General features: G+C 43.0%; 2 protein-coding genes across 5 annotated transcripts in view; one reads left to right on the forward strand and one right to left on the reverse strand.

Annotated features, from left to right (window-relative positions):
* LOC113809387 (uncharacterized) overlaps positions 1-6,594 on the reverse strand; it is an 11,914-nt gene extending 5,320 nt beyond the window's left edge. The window contains exons 1-6 of one of the 3 annotated variants that reach the window (XM_070117411.1): positions 6,501-6,594; positions 4,836-4,945; positions 4,324-4,462; positions 3,702-3,813; positions 3,188-3,315; positions 1,958-2,088 (exon numbers count right to left, since the gene is read on the reverse strand). In XM_070117411.1, coding sequence (XP_069973512.1) covers positions 1,958-2,088; positions 3,188-3,315; positions 3,702-3,813; positions 4,324-4,462; positions 4,836-4,940 — 615 coding nt within the window. In that variant the 5' untranslated portion in view covers positions 4,941-4,945; positions 6,501-6,594. Of the gene's footprint in view, positions 1-1,957; positions 2,089-3,187; positions 3,316-3,701; positions 3,814-4,323; positions 4,504-4,835; positions 4,946-6,500 lie in introns of those variants that run through there. The other 2 variants (XM_070117412.1, XM_070117413.1) reach the window with 2 other exon arrangements.
* Positions 6,595-7,568: 974 nt separating this feature from the next.
* LOC113809386 (uncharacterized) lies at positions 7,569-12,985 on the forward strand. 2 transcript variants are annotated; one of them, XM_070117351.1, is made up of 2 exons: positions 7,569-8,003; positions 10,967-12,985. In XM_070117351.1, the coding sequence occupies exons 1-2, from the start codon at positions 7,931-7,933 to the stop codon at positions 12,148-12,150; spliced, it is 1,257 nt and encodes a 418-aa protein (XP_069973452.1). In that variant the 5' UTR covers positions 7,569-7,930; the 3' UTR covers positions 12,151-12,985. The 2 variants fall into 2 exon arrangements, with proteins under 2 accessions (XP_069973452.1, XP_027216762.1); XM_027360961.2 differs by having other exon boundaries at positions 7,579-7,884; positions 10,967-12,982.
* The last annotated feature ends 2,015 nt before the right edge of the window (positions 12,986-15,000 follow it).

The following is a 15,000-nucleotide window of genomic DNA, read 5'->3' on the forward strand; positions in this document are numbered from 1 at the left end:
CCAGACATGACATTTAAAGCCAACCCCCAAGTTCAATCTTGGTTTGGACCAAATTGCAGATAAGCTAACAACAGAAAAAATGGAGCAAGGCTGCATTACAAGTATCACCCTATACAGTCTGAAGTGTCACATCACACAGTATAAAAGCAGTGGAAAAGTGGGCTGCCCAACGCTGAAAAGACGACCAATAAATGAAACTCACTGGCCGTGTAGTTGGAACCAACATTGGTGGAGCAACATCAAACAGCAGATGGTATTCTAGTTCCCAAGAGCAAGGTTAAGGCTGAGCTTGCAAAAGATCTCCAAAAGGATGAGCGTTCCAGATCCTGAAGGAGTCCTCTCTTCTGCCAAGGAGAACTTGTTTTAACCTGATGAGGTGAAAAAAAACAAAAACAAAAAAGGTTCTGATGCTAAGGAGTCAGTTGGACCAGACTGTGTAAGCCTCACACTGAAGACTTGTGCAGATGAACTAGGGCGTCTACTAGCCACTCTCTCCAGAACTGTTTTCAAACAGGAAAATGTCCTCATACATCCAAACAAGTGTAGTAGATATACGCATGAGTAAAAGCAAACTTCACTCTCTAATTACCGGCCAATAACTCTGCTATTAATATTTAGGAAACTATTTGAGATTCGTTCTCAAGTTACTAGTTTCCTGGATAAACATCACTTAATCATCATGAGCCTGTTTAGCTTCAGACAAAACCACAATTGCTGACTGGAACAGGTCCCTGGGTAGACGCTAAGATATATTTGTTGTTTCACTTGACATCGCTTTGATCTAGTCTGGCACCGACGGATTATTGCAAGTTTTGTGATATCTGGTGTGCTCCTCACACTGTTTGAGGACCACCTGTATGGAAGGAGTCTTCAAGTTGTCCTCGATGATAAGTCCTCCAAAGAACGTCATTGAGTAAACTTGGTCCTTTCATATGGAATGTATATTTTAATGGCATTCTACAGCTCATTCCGTAGGGCCTGACTGCGACTAACAAGATAGCTTCATAAAAACTTCAATAAAGTTCATGATATGATCTTAACTCTAGGCGGACCTTGTCAAGTTACCGTGGCCGTAGAAAAGACCCAGCTATTACAAAATAACTCGGAATAACCTTGTATTAAAGTATTCGACTCTGTCTCATACAAAACTGTAAATGTACGCACGAGCAGATGACGAACCTTGTCACCAAAGCATAGACGGGACATTTCTGGTCTGTGTCATGAATAAAGTTCAATGTACGCCTCACCTAGCACCCTACGTCTATCACAGAAACTTCCTTCTTCATATAACACTAGGGCAGCAAATACCGGCCCATACCAATAACTTGTTTCTCGAGAATTGCGTTATTTTTTCGCTCCTTCCTACCGAGATGAAGTAATGGGAACCAGCATACACCTTGCCTCGACGAAGCAGGTATTCGAGGTTTATGGTCAATATTTGACAAGCCAATATCGTATTTCTTCCCTTTGGACTTTTTCCCCTTTATTAGATACAATATTTGTTAAGTAATGATTAAGCTAAAACAACTGTTAAGGTTAGACTAATAGTTTTGGCTAACTATAGGAAGCAAAATAAGCACAATGTAAGCTTGAGATACTATAAAGTTTAGAGAGAGAACAAGTGGAGGAAGGAAGAGACAGATGGAAATAAATAGTTAGATAACAGGTAGAGTGCCAGAAAAGAAAACAAGACATTCTGGAGGGACATTTTTCAAGAAAAATGAAGGGAGACAGCAAAACGCATCCTTGGGTAACTACAACAGCGAGGAGCTTCTACAATCTTTTTCAGAACAGGAGAAAATTATTTAGATCTATCTGTGTGTCTATGTGTATGTATGTGTGTATGTGCGTGTGAATGTGTGTCTCAGTGCGTGTGCGTACGTGCATGTTTGCGCGCGCGTCTGTAAATGTGTTATCATGCAAACTACAACAACCAAGCCGGGCGGAGAGCTCCAACCTGCTGCGGCGTGACGAGGCCCTCCCTGGCGCGGCAGGAGGCCCGCGGGGTGGCGAGCGCAGCGCCGTCGCCTGCAGCTCGCGTTGTCGACGGCGAAGGAGACGCCAGCAGCGCCTTCTCAGGACGCCAGTCTGGAAGGAAATCTTGCGTTACATTCATCAGAAAGGAGAAAGAGGAGGGGGAGAAGGAGAGAGGGAGTAAGGGGGGAGGGGTATAAGAGGAATAAGGGATACTGTAAAGGAGAACAAGAGGTGATAATTAAGCGAGGTGAGAGGGAGGGAGACGGAAAGTGGAAGACAAAGGAAAAATACGCCTGAGCGAAAGAAAGATAGATAGAGAGGGGCAAAAGAGAGGCGAGAGAGAGCGAGAGGGGCAAAAGAGAGAGAGAGAGGGGCAAAAGAGAGGCGAGGGAGAGAGAGAGAGAGAGAGAAAGAGAGAGAGAGAGAGAGAGAGGAGAGAGAGAGAGAGAGAGAGAGTGAGTGAGTGAGAGTGAGAGTGAGAGAGAGAGAGAGGCGAGAGAGTGAGAGTGAGAGTGAGAGAGAGAGAGAGGCGAGAGAGTGAGAGTGAGAGAGAGAGAGAGGCGAGAGAGTGAGAGTGAGTGAGAGAGAGAGGCGAGTGAGTGAGAGAGAGAGGCGAGTGAGTGAGAGAGAGAGGCGAGTGAGTGAGAGAGAGAGAGAGGCGAGTGAGTGAGAGAGAGAGAGAGAGGCGAGTGAGTGAGAGAGAGAGAGGCGAGTGAGTGAGAGAGAGAGAGGTGAGTGAGTGAGAGAGAGAGGTGAGTGAGTGAGAGTGAGAGAGGCGAGAGAGTGAGAGTGAGAGAGGCGAGAGAGTGAGAGTGAGAGAGGCGAGAGAGTGAGAGGGAGAGAGGCGAGAGTGTGAGTGTGAGAGTGAGAGTGAGAGTGAAATTGAGAGAGAGAGAGAGAGAGAGAGAGAGAGAGAGAGAGAGAGAGAGAGAGAGAGAGAGAGAGAGAGAGAGAGAGAGAGAGAGAGAGAGAGAGGGGGGGGGGCAAGAAAGAGAGTGAGAGAGGGCAAGAAAAAGAGAGAAAGATAGAGAGAGAGAGATTAGCAAGAAAAACATCGCGACATGAAGAGGACACAGGGATCCAGGGCGCAAGCACCCACAAAATGCCAGTGCGGCAGCCACGCCCAACCCCGAGGCAAAGCGCAAAGCCCTCCCCAGAGACAAGTGCAAACCGCCCAACGCCAACGAGTCCCTCCCTCCCGCCTCCGCACCTTCCTCCTCCTGAGAGTCTCCTGCGGGCGGATCAGCTGACGACTCCGCTACGAGGTCAGAGAAGAACTTTCTGGTGGAGTCTTCCATGTTTTTCTCCAAAAGATCGTCCAAGTTCTCGTCCGTCTGTCTGTATTGAGAATGAAGAGAAATCAGCTGATTTTGCAGGGCAATAAATGTGCCACACCTATTACACATGAATCAGTTGATTTTGCCTTCAAAATGGATAAATTTTAGATCTTTTCCATGTGATTACACTCACTATTACTAGAATGTAGCTTATGATTTTGGAGAAGACCTCCGAACAGAACTAATACAATGCAGATAGATTTTTTTTTAATTTTATTTTTTATTTTTTTGCCGAGTCTAAGGATATGTTTTCATGCGAAGAGGAAAACAAAATACCTAGCCTTTCCCCAGGTAAATAAAAACTAGCCAGCAACAAAACTTGAACTGTGAAAAGGAAGTTCGGGGAATAAAGAGTTGAAGCAGGTCATAACAATGAAGGCAACTCACCCCTTCCTCCGGGCCTTGTTCTGCGCCTCCCAGAGGTGGCGGCTGAACACGGCCTTCGCGGAACTCAGGGTGTACAGGGACGCGTTGCTGATGGACGACCCGCGCTCCGTGCCTGCGGGAGACCACGCCGGGGACATCAAAGTGTGCACGCGCACGCACACACACACACACAAACGCAGACACATGCACGCACGCACACAGGCATTCACATATGCATACACTCTTCCACACAACGGTTTTCTCACGTAACATATACTTTTCATCTAGTACATAATGTATTAACAAAACTACCAAATGGAAATGATACAGATAGATCCAAACACGATCCCTATTTTTCACATAATACCGATCAAAGTTTGATGGGAAGTACCCCCCCCCCCCCCACCAGGAGAATAAAGAAGTGAATAACAGAAAGGAAAGCCAATCACACAAAAATACATTACAACGGCAAGGGAAAGTCAATATACCTAATAAAAGGATGCCAAACCCCCCACAAATGTATGAAAAAAGAAGAAAAAAGAAGAAAAAAAAGAGAAAAAGTAAAACTGAAACAAAGAAAGAAAAAGAAAAGGGAAAAAGTGAAAAGAAAAAAGCTTTGGCGAGAGCAGGCTGGCCAACTCACGAATCCCGGCCAGCAGCATGGACGCCTTGTCCTCCAGGTCTCGGGTCAGGCTCATCGTCTCCTCAATGACCTGCAGCCGCGACCCGGCCTTGACCTCTGACCCCAACTTGTCCAGCGTGGCCCTCAGGTGCGAGAGGGTCTTCAGGAAGGGGCAGACCGCGGCGTCAGAAGAAAAGTGAGCTATCAGTGTTCATCAATATCATTATGATTTCAATTATTTACATCGCGAGAATAATTACTTATCTTTATCATGATATATAACCTTCGATCATTATCATTATCTTTTCTTGTTTGTTAAAAGAACATTCTACCTGACATTAACCTCAAATTAATATCATTGTTATATTTCAATTGTCGATATCCTTGTTCATATTTGATTATCTGAGGGACTTCTAAAATAATTGCAATCACTTTATTTAAAAAAAATGTTCTTAAAACATACTGGTAATACGACAAAAAAGATCAATCATAAAACGAAAACAAATAAAAAGGAAAGACAAATAACATCTTACATCTTTTGTTCTCTCTTGCCTTTTCTTCTGATTCTTCTTATTTCCTCTTTCGTTGCTGCTGTCCTTGAGGGAAGATTTACCTGTTGTTATGATTATTCGCTTCATGCCTTCTGGAAATGAAGGAAAAAAGAATTAGTTATCAGAAAAGGAAATTATTTTCTTTTTATTCTTAAAATCTTTCTTACCATCATTTATTCAGTATCACTTTCCTGTAAAAAAGTAAACAGCAGAAAAAAGAAAATCAAGAATATTTGTTCAAGGCAAATTGCAAGAACAAATTTTCCCATATCATAAATGATCTATCTTTTCCTATATCATGATCATTTCGTATTCAGTTAGAAAGTCACGCACCAACGAGCTTGTCAAAATGGCTAGAATCAATCAAATTGCCCGCTGGAGAGTCAGGAGCTCATGTAAGTGCTGTTAAAAAGTCGCGAGTCAATATTTTTTTTCTTAATGGGGCGAGACCGAGGATGCGGGGGAGGGGGGGGGGGGGGGGGTCATCTCATCACTAGTCTGTCATGTAACGAATAACTTTCGTTACAAAGTCGTTGTTATCTTATGATTATCATTGTTAACATGTCAACTAGTAAAGTAGAGAGAGAGAGAGAGAGAGAGAGAGAGAGAGAGAGAGAGAGAGAGAGAGAGAGAGAGAGAGAGAGAGAGCGAGAGCGAGAGAGAGAGAGAGAGAGAGAGAGAGAGAGAGAGAGAGAGAGAGAGAGAGAGAGAGAGAGAGAGAGAGAGAGAGAGAGAGAGAGAGAGAGAGAGAAGGGGGGAGAGAGAGGAGAAGGAGGGAAGGAGGACAGAGGGAAAAGAGAGGTAGAGAGAGAGAGGTAGAGAGAGGTAGAGGTAGAGGTAGAGGTAGAGAGTAGAGAGAGAGAGAGAGAGAGAGAGAGAGAGAGAGAGAGAGAGAGAGAGAGAGAGAGAGAGAGAGAGAGAGAGAGAGAGAGAGGGAGAGAGAGAGGGAGAGAGAGAGAGAGAGAGAGAGAGAGAGAGAGAGAGAGAGAGAGAGAGAGAGAGAGAGAGAGAGAGAGAGAGAGAGAGAGAGAAAGAGAGAGAGAGAAAGAGAGAGAGAGGTGGAGGAGTGAAGGAGGGAGAGAGAGGGAAAGGAGAGGTAAAGGTAGAGGTAGAGGTAGAGGTAGAGAGAGAGAGGGGGGAGATGGAGGAGGGAAGGAGGGAGAGAATGGGAAAGGAGAGGTAGAGAGAATTCTATAAATCGCTGTAAGTTTAACCTAAAATGCAGACGCATTCCTGGAATATAAGACAAATAAGTCTACACATCACATCTCAATGTCAGAGATAGACAGATAAACAGATAGATAGAGAATGAGAGGGAAACAGAAGAGAAGAGAGAGATAAAGAAAGACGGAAAGAAAGAGAGAGAGAGGAGAAAGAAGTGAGAATAAAGAGAGAAGTGAGAGAAGAGAAGAGAAGAGAGAGAGAGAGAAAAAGAAAGAGAGAGAGGGGGGGGAGGGAGAGAATTTTTCTAGAAATCGCAATAAGTTTAACCTAAAATAGACACGCCCACCATTTCTTCCCCGAAAAAAATGAAAAAAACACCAATAAACCTACAAATTACATCCCTATACCGTGGGCTAATGTAAAGGTTCTATATTTAAATGGTTTTGCTAAAAAACTCTGTAAATAGAAGGAAAAAAAACTAACCTAGTTGAAGACATCTTCACGGCACAAGTCTTTCCTCCGGCGTGATCGCGGCAACTGATCGTTAATTTCGAATTTACCCGCTATTTATGAGGAAGAGTTGCCTGGTTCTTTTACTTTTTACTTTTGTGTGTGTATTATTATGCCATCTATGATAATTTTATACAATCAGAACTACCAGGAATGTTTTTATTTATCATATCTTTATAGTTTAATTCGTTTTGCGCGTTTGGCAGGGATAAATTTATTAATACAATTATCATTTTCGGAAACGAGTCTGTCGCGTCTTTGCTTTTCATTCCCGCCAATTATTTATCTATGCTTTTTTGTCTATTTCTATTCATTCGTCCAGTTTTTATCTAGCACACTAGGGGAAAAATAATCACATACAGGCAGGCGAGATTTAACCTATACATTCAGCCGCCACGAAAATGATATCGGAGGAAATTTTTTATGGTCGTTACCCTCTCAACCAAAGACCACTTGACATGATATTTATGAAATCAAAGAGTTTTAAAGATAACCTCGATAATAATTTGATTAAGAATAATTACGATAATCATAACGATAATACCAATAACAATAACAACAATAATGCGTATGTAAAACATTTCTATGAAGTTTCACCTTTTGCCAAACTAGGAAAATGTCATCAACAGAATTAATTACACGAACATCAATTACTTAATAATATATTTTTTACAATGGTATGAAAGCGAATTCGAAATGAACTGAAAATTACTTGAAATCGAGGTCTCGATACATCTCCTGGGCTCACATGAGATCAGACATTTATTAGGTTTACTGATATGTAAGACGTCTCAGGATTTGCTAAATTTGGTCATTACATATCAACTATTTTTCATTTACAATTTGCTTCGGAAATGCCCTAAAAGAAAATGCCCAGGAGCTCTCCAATCTACCGATTCCATTGTATACTTTGAACTATGGTATGATTATCATGGAATTTCTAAATGTATTCAACATATTTAAAAGCGACCTCGAGCAATTATGAAAAGGACAAAAAGATTCGCATCTACTTTAGTCATTTCCAAAGCAGGCCAACAGCCTTCAGCCAATCAGCATTCGATTCTAAGTTCTGAAAAATAAAGAACCAATCCGAGAGCGTCTTTTAAGCGGTCAACCAATCACCATCCAGATAAGATCTTCCTAATTTTAATGCGTCTTTTAAGCAATCCACCAATCACGATCCAGATAAGATCCGACCAATCCAAAAGCGTGTATCTTATCAACCAGCCAATCACAGGCCAGAATCAATCCAACCAACCAGAGAGCAGAAAGACTTCAGGTAATGGCCAGGCTTCGGGAAGATAATACGCACGACTGAGTTTCTTCTTTTCCTCTTTATCCACCCTTTTCGCAGAAGGTAAGCAAGGAAGATGTGGAGATAAAGAGAGAGAGAATTGAACGGCATGAGAATCAAAGAACGTTTATGTGACGTTCAAGCGGCCTTCCTTTTGGATTTTACATGTTTGAAACTTGAAGGTAAATGGGTTATTTTTTTTACCATTGAAGGAATTCATCTAATGGTGACATGAAATTGGTTAATGCCAGAGTGGAAAATCGAGGAAATTTAAAGATTGTGGGTAAAAAGTAATTAGTTCTGATTAAAAGATGAATATTAAAGTCATATTAATGCTTGTAAATGTGAAGATAACCAAGAAAAATGCCTTCTGAAAGTCGGACATATTTAACATGTTGTTTTAGAAGAGCGTTGTGTGCCTGATGCTGCTTAAAGATCCGGAATGTCTTTGTGTCAGGAAGTCGGTATATTAAATAGTGTTGGAAAGCATTTAATGTAGTTGGTGTCAGAGGCATGGTTGTGTGATTGTAGGCCTATGTTCGCGAGTCTTACGATGTACATACTGTTTGAGATTCAGAAATGTTTGCATTTACTGCGTTTGTATGTTAGAAAGCCGATAATTTGGAAGCTGTTAGGGAGCCAGGAAACTATTAGAAAGCTGTCAGTGTGCTTGGCGTTAGAAAAATAGGAATGTTTACGTGTTAACCAGGAATTTGAATGCTCGAAGAAAGTCATTTTCACATGTTAACATGTTAACCGGGATAGTTAGAAATGCAGAATATTTGCACATTGCATTTGCATGTTAAAAGGCCTTTAACGTGTATAAAGGAATGTTGAGAATGTTAGCTTGCAGAGTGCTTGCTCTTGAAGAAGAAAAGCCAGGAGTACATATACTAAAATCTCATGCTGTTTGTATGTCAGAACGTCGACAATGTGCGTAATTGTTAGAGAAACGAATCGATGTGCTTTCTGAATGTGCTTGTCGTTAGAAAGTTAGGAATGAATGTGCTTGCTGTTAGAAAGTTAGGAATGAATGTGCTTGCTGTTAAAAATGAATGAATGAATGTGCTTGCTGTTAGAGAGTTAGGAATGAATGTGCTTGCTGTTAAAAATGAATGAATGAATGTGCTTGCTGTTAGAAAGTTAGGAATGAATGTGCTTGCTGTTAGAGAGTTAGGAATGAATGAATGTGCTTGCTGTTAGAGAGTTAGGAATGAATGAATGTGCTTGCTGTCAAAAATGAATGAATGAATGTGCTTGCTGTTAGAAAGTTAGGAATGAATGTGCTTGCTGTTAGAAAGTTAGGAATGAATGTGCTTGCTGTTAGAAAGTTAGGAATGAATGTGCTTGCTGTTAGAGAGTTAGGAATGAATGTAATAGTTATTTGAAAGTCATGAATGAATGAATGTGCTTGTTAGAAAGTTACAAAGGAATGTTCTTGCTGTTAGAAAGTAATGAATGGATGTGATTGCTGTTAGAAAGCCATGAGTGAATTTGCTTACTATTAGAAAGTTAGGAATGAATGTCCTTACTGTTAGTAAGTTAGGAATGAATGTGCTTGCTGTTAGAAAGTTAGGAATGAATGTCCTTACTGATAGTAAGTTAGGAATGAATGTGCTTGCTGTTAAAAAGTTAGGAATGAATGTGGTTGCTGTTAGAAAGTTAGGAATGAATGTGCTTGCTGTTAGAAAGTTAGGAATGAATGTCCTTACTGATAGTAAGTTAGGAATGGATTTGCTTGCTGTTAGAAAGTTAGGAATGAATGTCCTTACTGATAGTAAGTTAGGAATGAATGTGCTTGCTGTTCGAAAGTTAGGAATGAATGTGGTTGCTGTTAGAAAGTTCGGAATGAATGTGCTTGCTGTTAGAAATTCCTCATTATGGCGTGCGTAACTCGTCGCCTCGCAGTCGTGGGCTCTGCCGTGCGTTGCTGACCTCAAGTCCCTTCTGCTCTGAACCCCTTGAGGTGCGCGAGGCGGGGTCAGGTGCGGCGTCGCTGCCTCCGCTCTGCCGGGAGGAGAAGGCGACTTTGGCAGTCTCTGCCCTTACGCCCTTTGCAATACGGGTAATACACTCTGACGTCATTCCCTTTGCTGATCTTATCACTACACTCGCGAGTAAGATGTTTCCTGATGCATATTCAACGACATCAAGATCTGTTCCTGCATTTCTGTGCAGACGTTTTCTTTATATTTTGTTTTATTTATTTATTGTTATTATTTACTCAATTATCTATAAATTTATTTATTGTTTTGATGCTTTGGTGCTGCTTCGTAGCATGAGGAAGCCATCATTATTTGGAAGCCACATCAGTGCCTTCAGAAAATCTGTCTCCCTCTCTTCGCCGTGGCCTCCCTCCGCCTTCGTCGGCCGGGCTTGCGCGCTCCGGCATCGGGCATTGGCCTCGCCAGCCTCGCCTTGCCGCATTTTTTCAGTACTTACCCACTTTTTCTCCATCGTCTCGGCTCTTCTGCCTGTCGGTTATGGATTCAGCATCAGCATCGTTCTGCGTGATACTGCGGCCATTTCGTGAGTCGCTTTGGTCTGCCGAGGTCTTTTCCGGTCTTGCTGTGGATTTATGCAAATGATGATCGGCATCCTTGGTCTTCGCTGCAGGACGGCACAGTTCGCCTGGCGGTCCCTCTATCCTTAGCCTCCGTAGGACTACTGTCTGAGCCATTTAGACTCAAGGGCGTCACGAGGGTATTTCCTAGACAGCCGAAGCACACACCCTAGGCGATCTTACACTTGCGTCTACAGCTCCCGTGGTTGCAGGGTGCCCTGGTGTAGAGGGAAAGAGGGAGAGAGAGTGAGAGAGAGCTTGTGTGTGGGAGGGAGGGAGGGAGAGAGGGAGAGAGAGAGTGTGTGTGTGAATGAGTGAGTGAGTTTGTGTGTGTTTGTGTTCGGTAAAATTAACGTTTTTACACACACGCAGACACACACACACACAATATATATATATATATATATATATATATATATATATATATATATATATATGTGTGTGTGTGTGTGTGTGTGTGTGTGTGTGTGTGTGTGTGTAAGTGTAATAAATTTGAATTATAGCTTTAAATTTAGTTAAATTCTTGTATAGAAATATAGAGACAAACATTTTGACCCATTGAAAGCATATCTGTTTTTTCAGGTTCTTGCCATCGTTCGGGAGGCATGGAAGCGAGCGTCAAGACCGAGAGGGATCGCCACGCCAACCCCGACAGTCTGAGGTCTTTCCGGACCGCCGTGGAGGTTCTGAAGCAGCGGAACTCGGTGTCCATCTTCACGGTTCCTACCGCGCCCGTCCAGGGGGTGCGAGCAGGAGGCTGTGCTGCCGACGCCAAACGGGGCCAGCCAAAGGCCATTCGGCCTGAAGGGTCTCCGCCAGCAAGATCCAAAGCAGGCCCCGAGCATGCTCAGGAGCAGAAGGCGGGGGAACACATGAGCCTGAGGCAAAAGGCAGCAGAGGCAGACAGGCAGACAACATCTCCTGCGAGTCCTGCCCCATCACAGAGTACGAGCCAGAGAGGACCAAGGGCTCGTTTTCCAGGAAGGAGAGGCCGTGGAAGGAAGCATGGCAGCGCAAGTGCTCCCTCGGTGGCCATGGCCACAAGGGGGTATAACTCAGCACCTCTCGTCGAGGCTTCTCCTATGGCTTCGAGCCTCCGGTGGAAGTCGCGGTCCTTGCCACTTCCCGGCGACACTGTGGCTGGCAATTCATCACCGAGCGAGCCGGAGTTGTCACAATTGCTGCAGCAGTTGCAGGGTGACAACACAGTGAAGCGTGTACGTAAGAACGGGTCGGGCAGCCAAGTCACGCAGCCGAACGAGGCCCTCTGCTCAACACTGGACCAAACCCCAAGGCAGCCCTCCTCCTTGCGACTGCCGCGCAGGCGACAGCAGCACAGAAGGCAGCTCATGGTTAGGCCTCTCTATAGGAGGATGACCCTCCACATCATGCTGCCACAAGCCCATGAGGAGGCACAGAGGATCTCCCATGTGCTCAACGAGGTTGCAAAGGCCTTTCATTGTGATGTAGAAATGTGCGAGGCCTACCAGGACGCTACGGATTGTGGGGGAATGCTGTACTTGCCAGTAACTCAGTGCACACGTACCCCCTTCGTGGCCGCAGATGGTGCGTGCTCCTGGCCTCATTCGCACGCCTACAGGGGCCAGGCAGAGGGAAAGGAAACCCATAACGACGCCTCTTGCGAGCGCCAGAAGGCAAGCAGGATCCCCGATCAGCTGACACGAGGGGCGTTCGACCAGGAAGTGCCCCATACGTTATACCCGGAGGTTATTCTCACTGAATCCCCTCCAGAGGCCAACAGTTAGAGGCAACCAAGAAGCAGGATGAATACTGCGATGTCATATGAAACCGTCATTTCAGGAACAGTAATATTTTTTTTATTTATCTTTGTCACCATTTGTTTTCACCGAATGATTGAGAGAGTTTTCCCTTACTATTTCATCATTTATTATTTTTGAAGGAACGTAGTTCTTTGTGTTGGGATTTTCTGCTCGTATTATTATCTTTGAAAGAAATGAATTGTCAAACGGGTGACTTATTTGAACTTTCTAAAGATCCAGAAATTTTGGAACGATGCCATTGTCGCTATCTAAGTTAGCCGAGAAGCACAGCGATTTCCTTTGTATCTATTCCCACTATACTGTAGGTGAATTTATATATTTCATTAAAATTTATTGGTTGGGAAAGGGATATCAGATGTTACAGATTTTGAGCATCTTTTGATTATATTGTATAGGCACACATTTATATCTATTTTTTCACTTGATTTCCCCAAAAGCTGTTCTATATTTTTGCTTTTGCCTTCACAAAGGATGATTTGGGAGGCTCAGGTGGACGGAACTGGTCGAGGGGCCTTGCCTCATTTTAAATGGAATGTTTTTTATTGTTACGGTTTTATTATTTTCTTCCCGCTCTGTTTGTTTTTTTCTTTGCACCTCCTCTTCCTTCGCTTCGGCCTAACTTCTCTTCATTTTTGTTTCATTCATTGTTCTTTTGATTCTTCCTTTACTTCTTCCTCTCCTCCTCCTCCTCTTCTTCCTCGCAGTCGTCGTTGACTTGCTCCTCGTTCTCCTCCTCCTCCTCCCCCTCTTCCCCCTCTCCCCCACTTCCCCCTCCCCTCCTCCTCCCCTCCCCTCCTCCTCCTCCTCCATCTCCTCCTCCTCCTCCTCCTCCTCCTCCTCCTCCTCTTCCTCCTTCCCCTCCTCCTTCCCCTCCTCCCCCCTCCCACTCCCCCACTCCCACTCCAACCCTTCCCATCCCCTCTCCCTCTCCCTCTCCCCCCTCCTCCTCATCTTCTTCTTCTTCCTTCTCCTTCTTCTTCTTCTTCGTCTCCTCCTCCTCCTCCTCCTCCTCCTCCTCCTCCTCCTCCTCCTCCTCCTCCTCCTCCTCCGCATCCCCTCTCACTCTCTCCTTTCTTCTTCTTCATTTTCTTTTTGTTCTTCTTCCTCTTCTTCTTCCTCCTCCTCTTCATTATTATTATTAGTTGTATTATTGTTATTATTATTATGGTTATCATCATCACCATCTACTTGCTCGTCGTCGTCGTCGTCGTCGTCGTCGTCGTCGTCCTCCTCCTCCTCCTCCTCCTCCTCCTCCTACCCCCCCCCTCCCCCCCTCCTTCCCCTCCTTCCCCTCCCCTCCCCTCCCCTCCTCTCCCCTCCTCTCCCTCCTCTCCCCCTTCCCCCCCCCCTCCTCCTCCTCCTCCTCCTCCTCCTCCTCCTCCTCCTCCTCCTCCTCCTCCTCCTCCCATTTTTGTCCTCGTCCTCCTATTCTTCATCTTCATCATTATTATTATTATTATTATTATTATTATTATTATTATCGTTATTATATTATTAATGTCAATATTATTATTATTATTGTAATTTTTATTATGATTATCAATATCATCATTGTTATTTTTTCCATTATTATTATTATTATCATTATTATTACTATGATTGTGATTTTTATTACTAATACTTTAATAATTTTTCAAAAAAGTATTTATTCATTATCGTTTTTATTATTACTATTATTACTGTTGTCATTATCGTTATTAATATCATTATCAGTTGTTCTTATTATCATGTATCATTATTATCATCTTTGTTACTGTTCTCGTTATTTGGTACTACCACAACTACTACTAGTAGTATTCCTGCTACTACTACTACTGCTACAACTACTACTGCTATTACTAATAATAGTACTTTTAGTTTTATTACTGTTACTCATAGTAGTAATAGTTTTAATACTGTGAGTAGTATTGTAATAATAATAAGGCTAATATTAGTGCTAAGGAGGATGATTATGATAATGATTGTAATGATAATATTAATCAGGATGATAATTATGATAAGGATAATGATAATAATGATAATAATAATTATACCTTTACTATCATCATCGTCAACTACCATTATTATTATGATCATAATTGTTATTATTGTCATTAGTGTTATCATCAGTCATCATCATCATCACCTCTTGCCATCTTCTTTATTTTTCCTTGGTTCCAAAAAGCCGACACGTTACGCGCCTGAACTCGCGTCCAAACCGCAGTAATTCACACAGAGTCTTGGGCCGGCGACCGAGTCATAAATCCTGCGAGTCCCGATTGGCATTGCACTTCTCGGGAAATTTCGCGTGAGAAGAATGGATGAAGGATTGATGGGCGTCGGGCGTCAGGGGGCAGGGGACGGGAGGGGTAGGGGCGGGGCGGGGGGAACGGCCCTTACTCTCTCTGTATTGTTGGTTGTGTTATTTTGATTGCTTTGATTATTTTTGCTCATTTGATTGATATTGTATTTGTTATTATTATTATTATTATTGAATTAACATGATCATTATCATTACTATTTGTTGTCATTAATAGTTTTATTATTTTCACAACCATTATTTACTGTTATCATCATTATTATCAGTATTACCAATCCATTGGTAAAAAAATTCCAAATATCCTCCTTATGTGACCGTGAGATTTGAAACTATGTATGTATATCGCACAAAGCAGTTTGATCATGCTGTCTTAAATAAAAGGAAATCTATTTTTTGTTTTTTTTTTACCTCTTCACACGCCCATGCAACACCACACGCACTTTCCCTTCTAAGACACGAGGCATAACGCATAAAATGATATCCATATTTATTTGAGGACCTCGGCCATTGACTGC

Source organism: Penaeus vannamei, chromosome 40 (genome assembly GCF_042767895.1).
Source record: "Penaeus vannamei isolate JL-2024 chromosome 40, ASM4276789v1, whole genome shotgun sequence".
NCBI classification, from domain to species: Eukaryota; Metazoa; Arthropoda; class Malacostraca; order Decapoda; family Penaeidae; genus Penaeus; species Penaeus vannamei.

Excerpts from the sequence above, each read along its gene's own strand:
- LOC113809386 (XM_070117351.1), top strand. The coding sequence starts at position 7,931 with ATGAGAATCAAAGAACGTTTATGTGACGTTCAAGCGGCCTTCCTTTTG. Across the intron at positions 8,004-10,966 it reads TACATGTTTGAAACTTGAAG|GTTCTTGCCATCGTTCGGGA; the intron begins GTAAATGGGTTA and ends CTGTTTTTTCAG.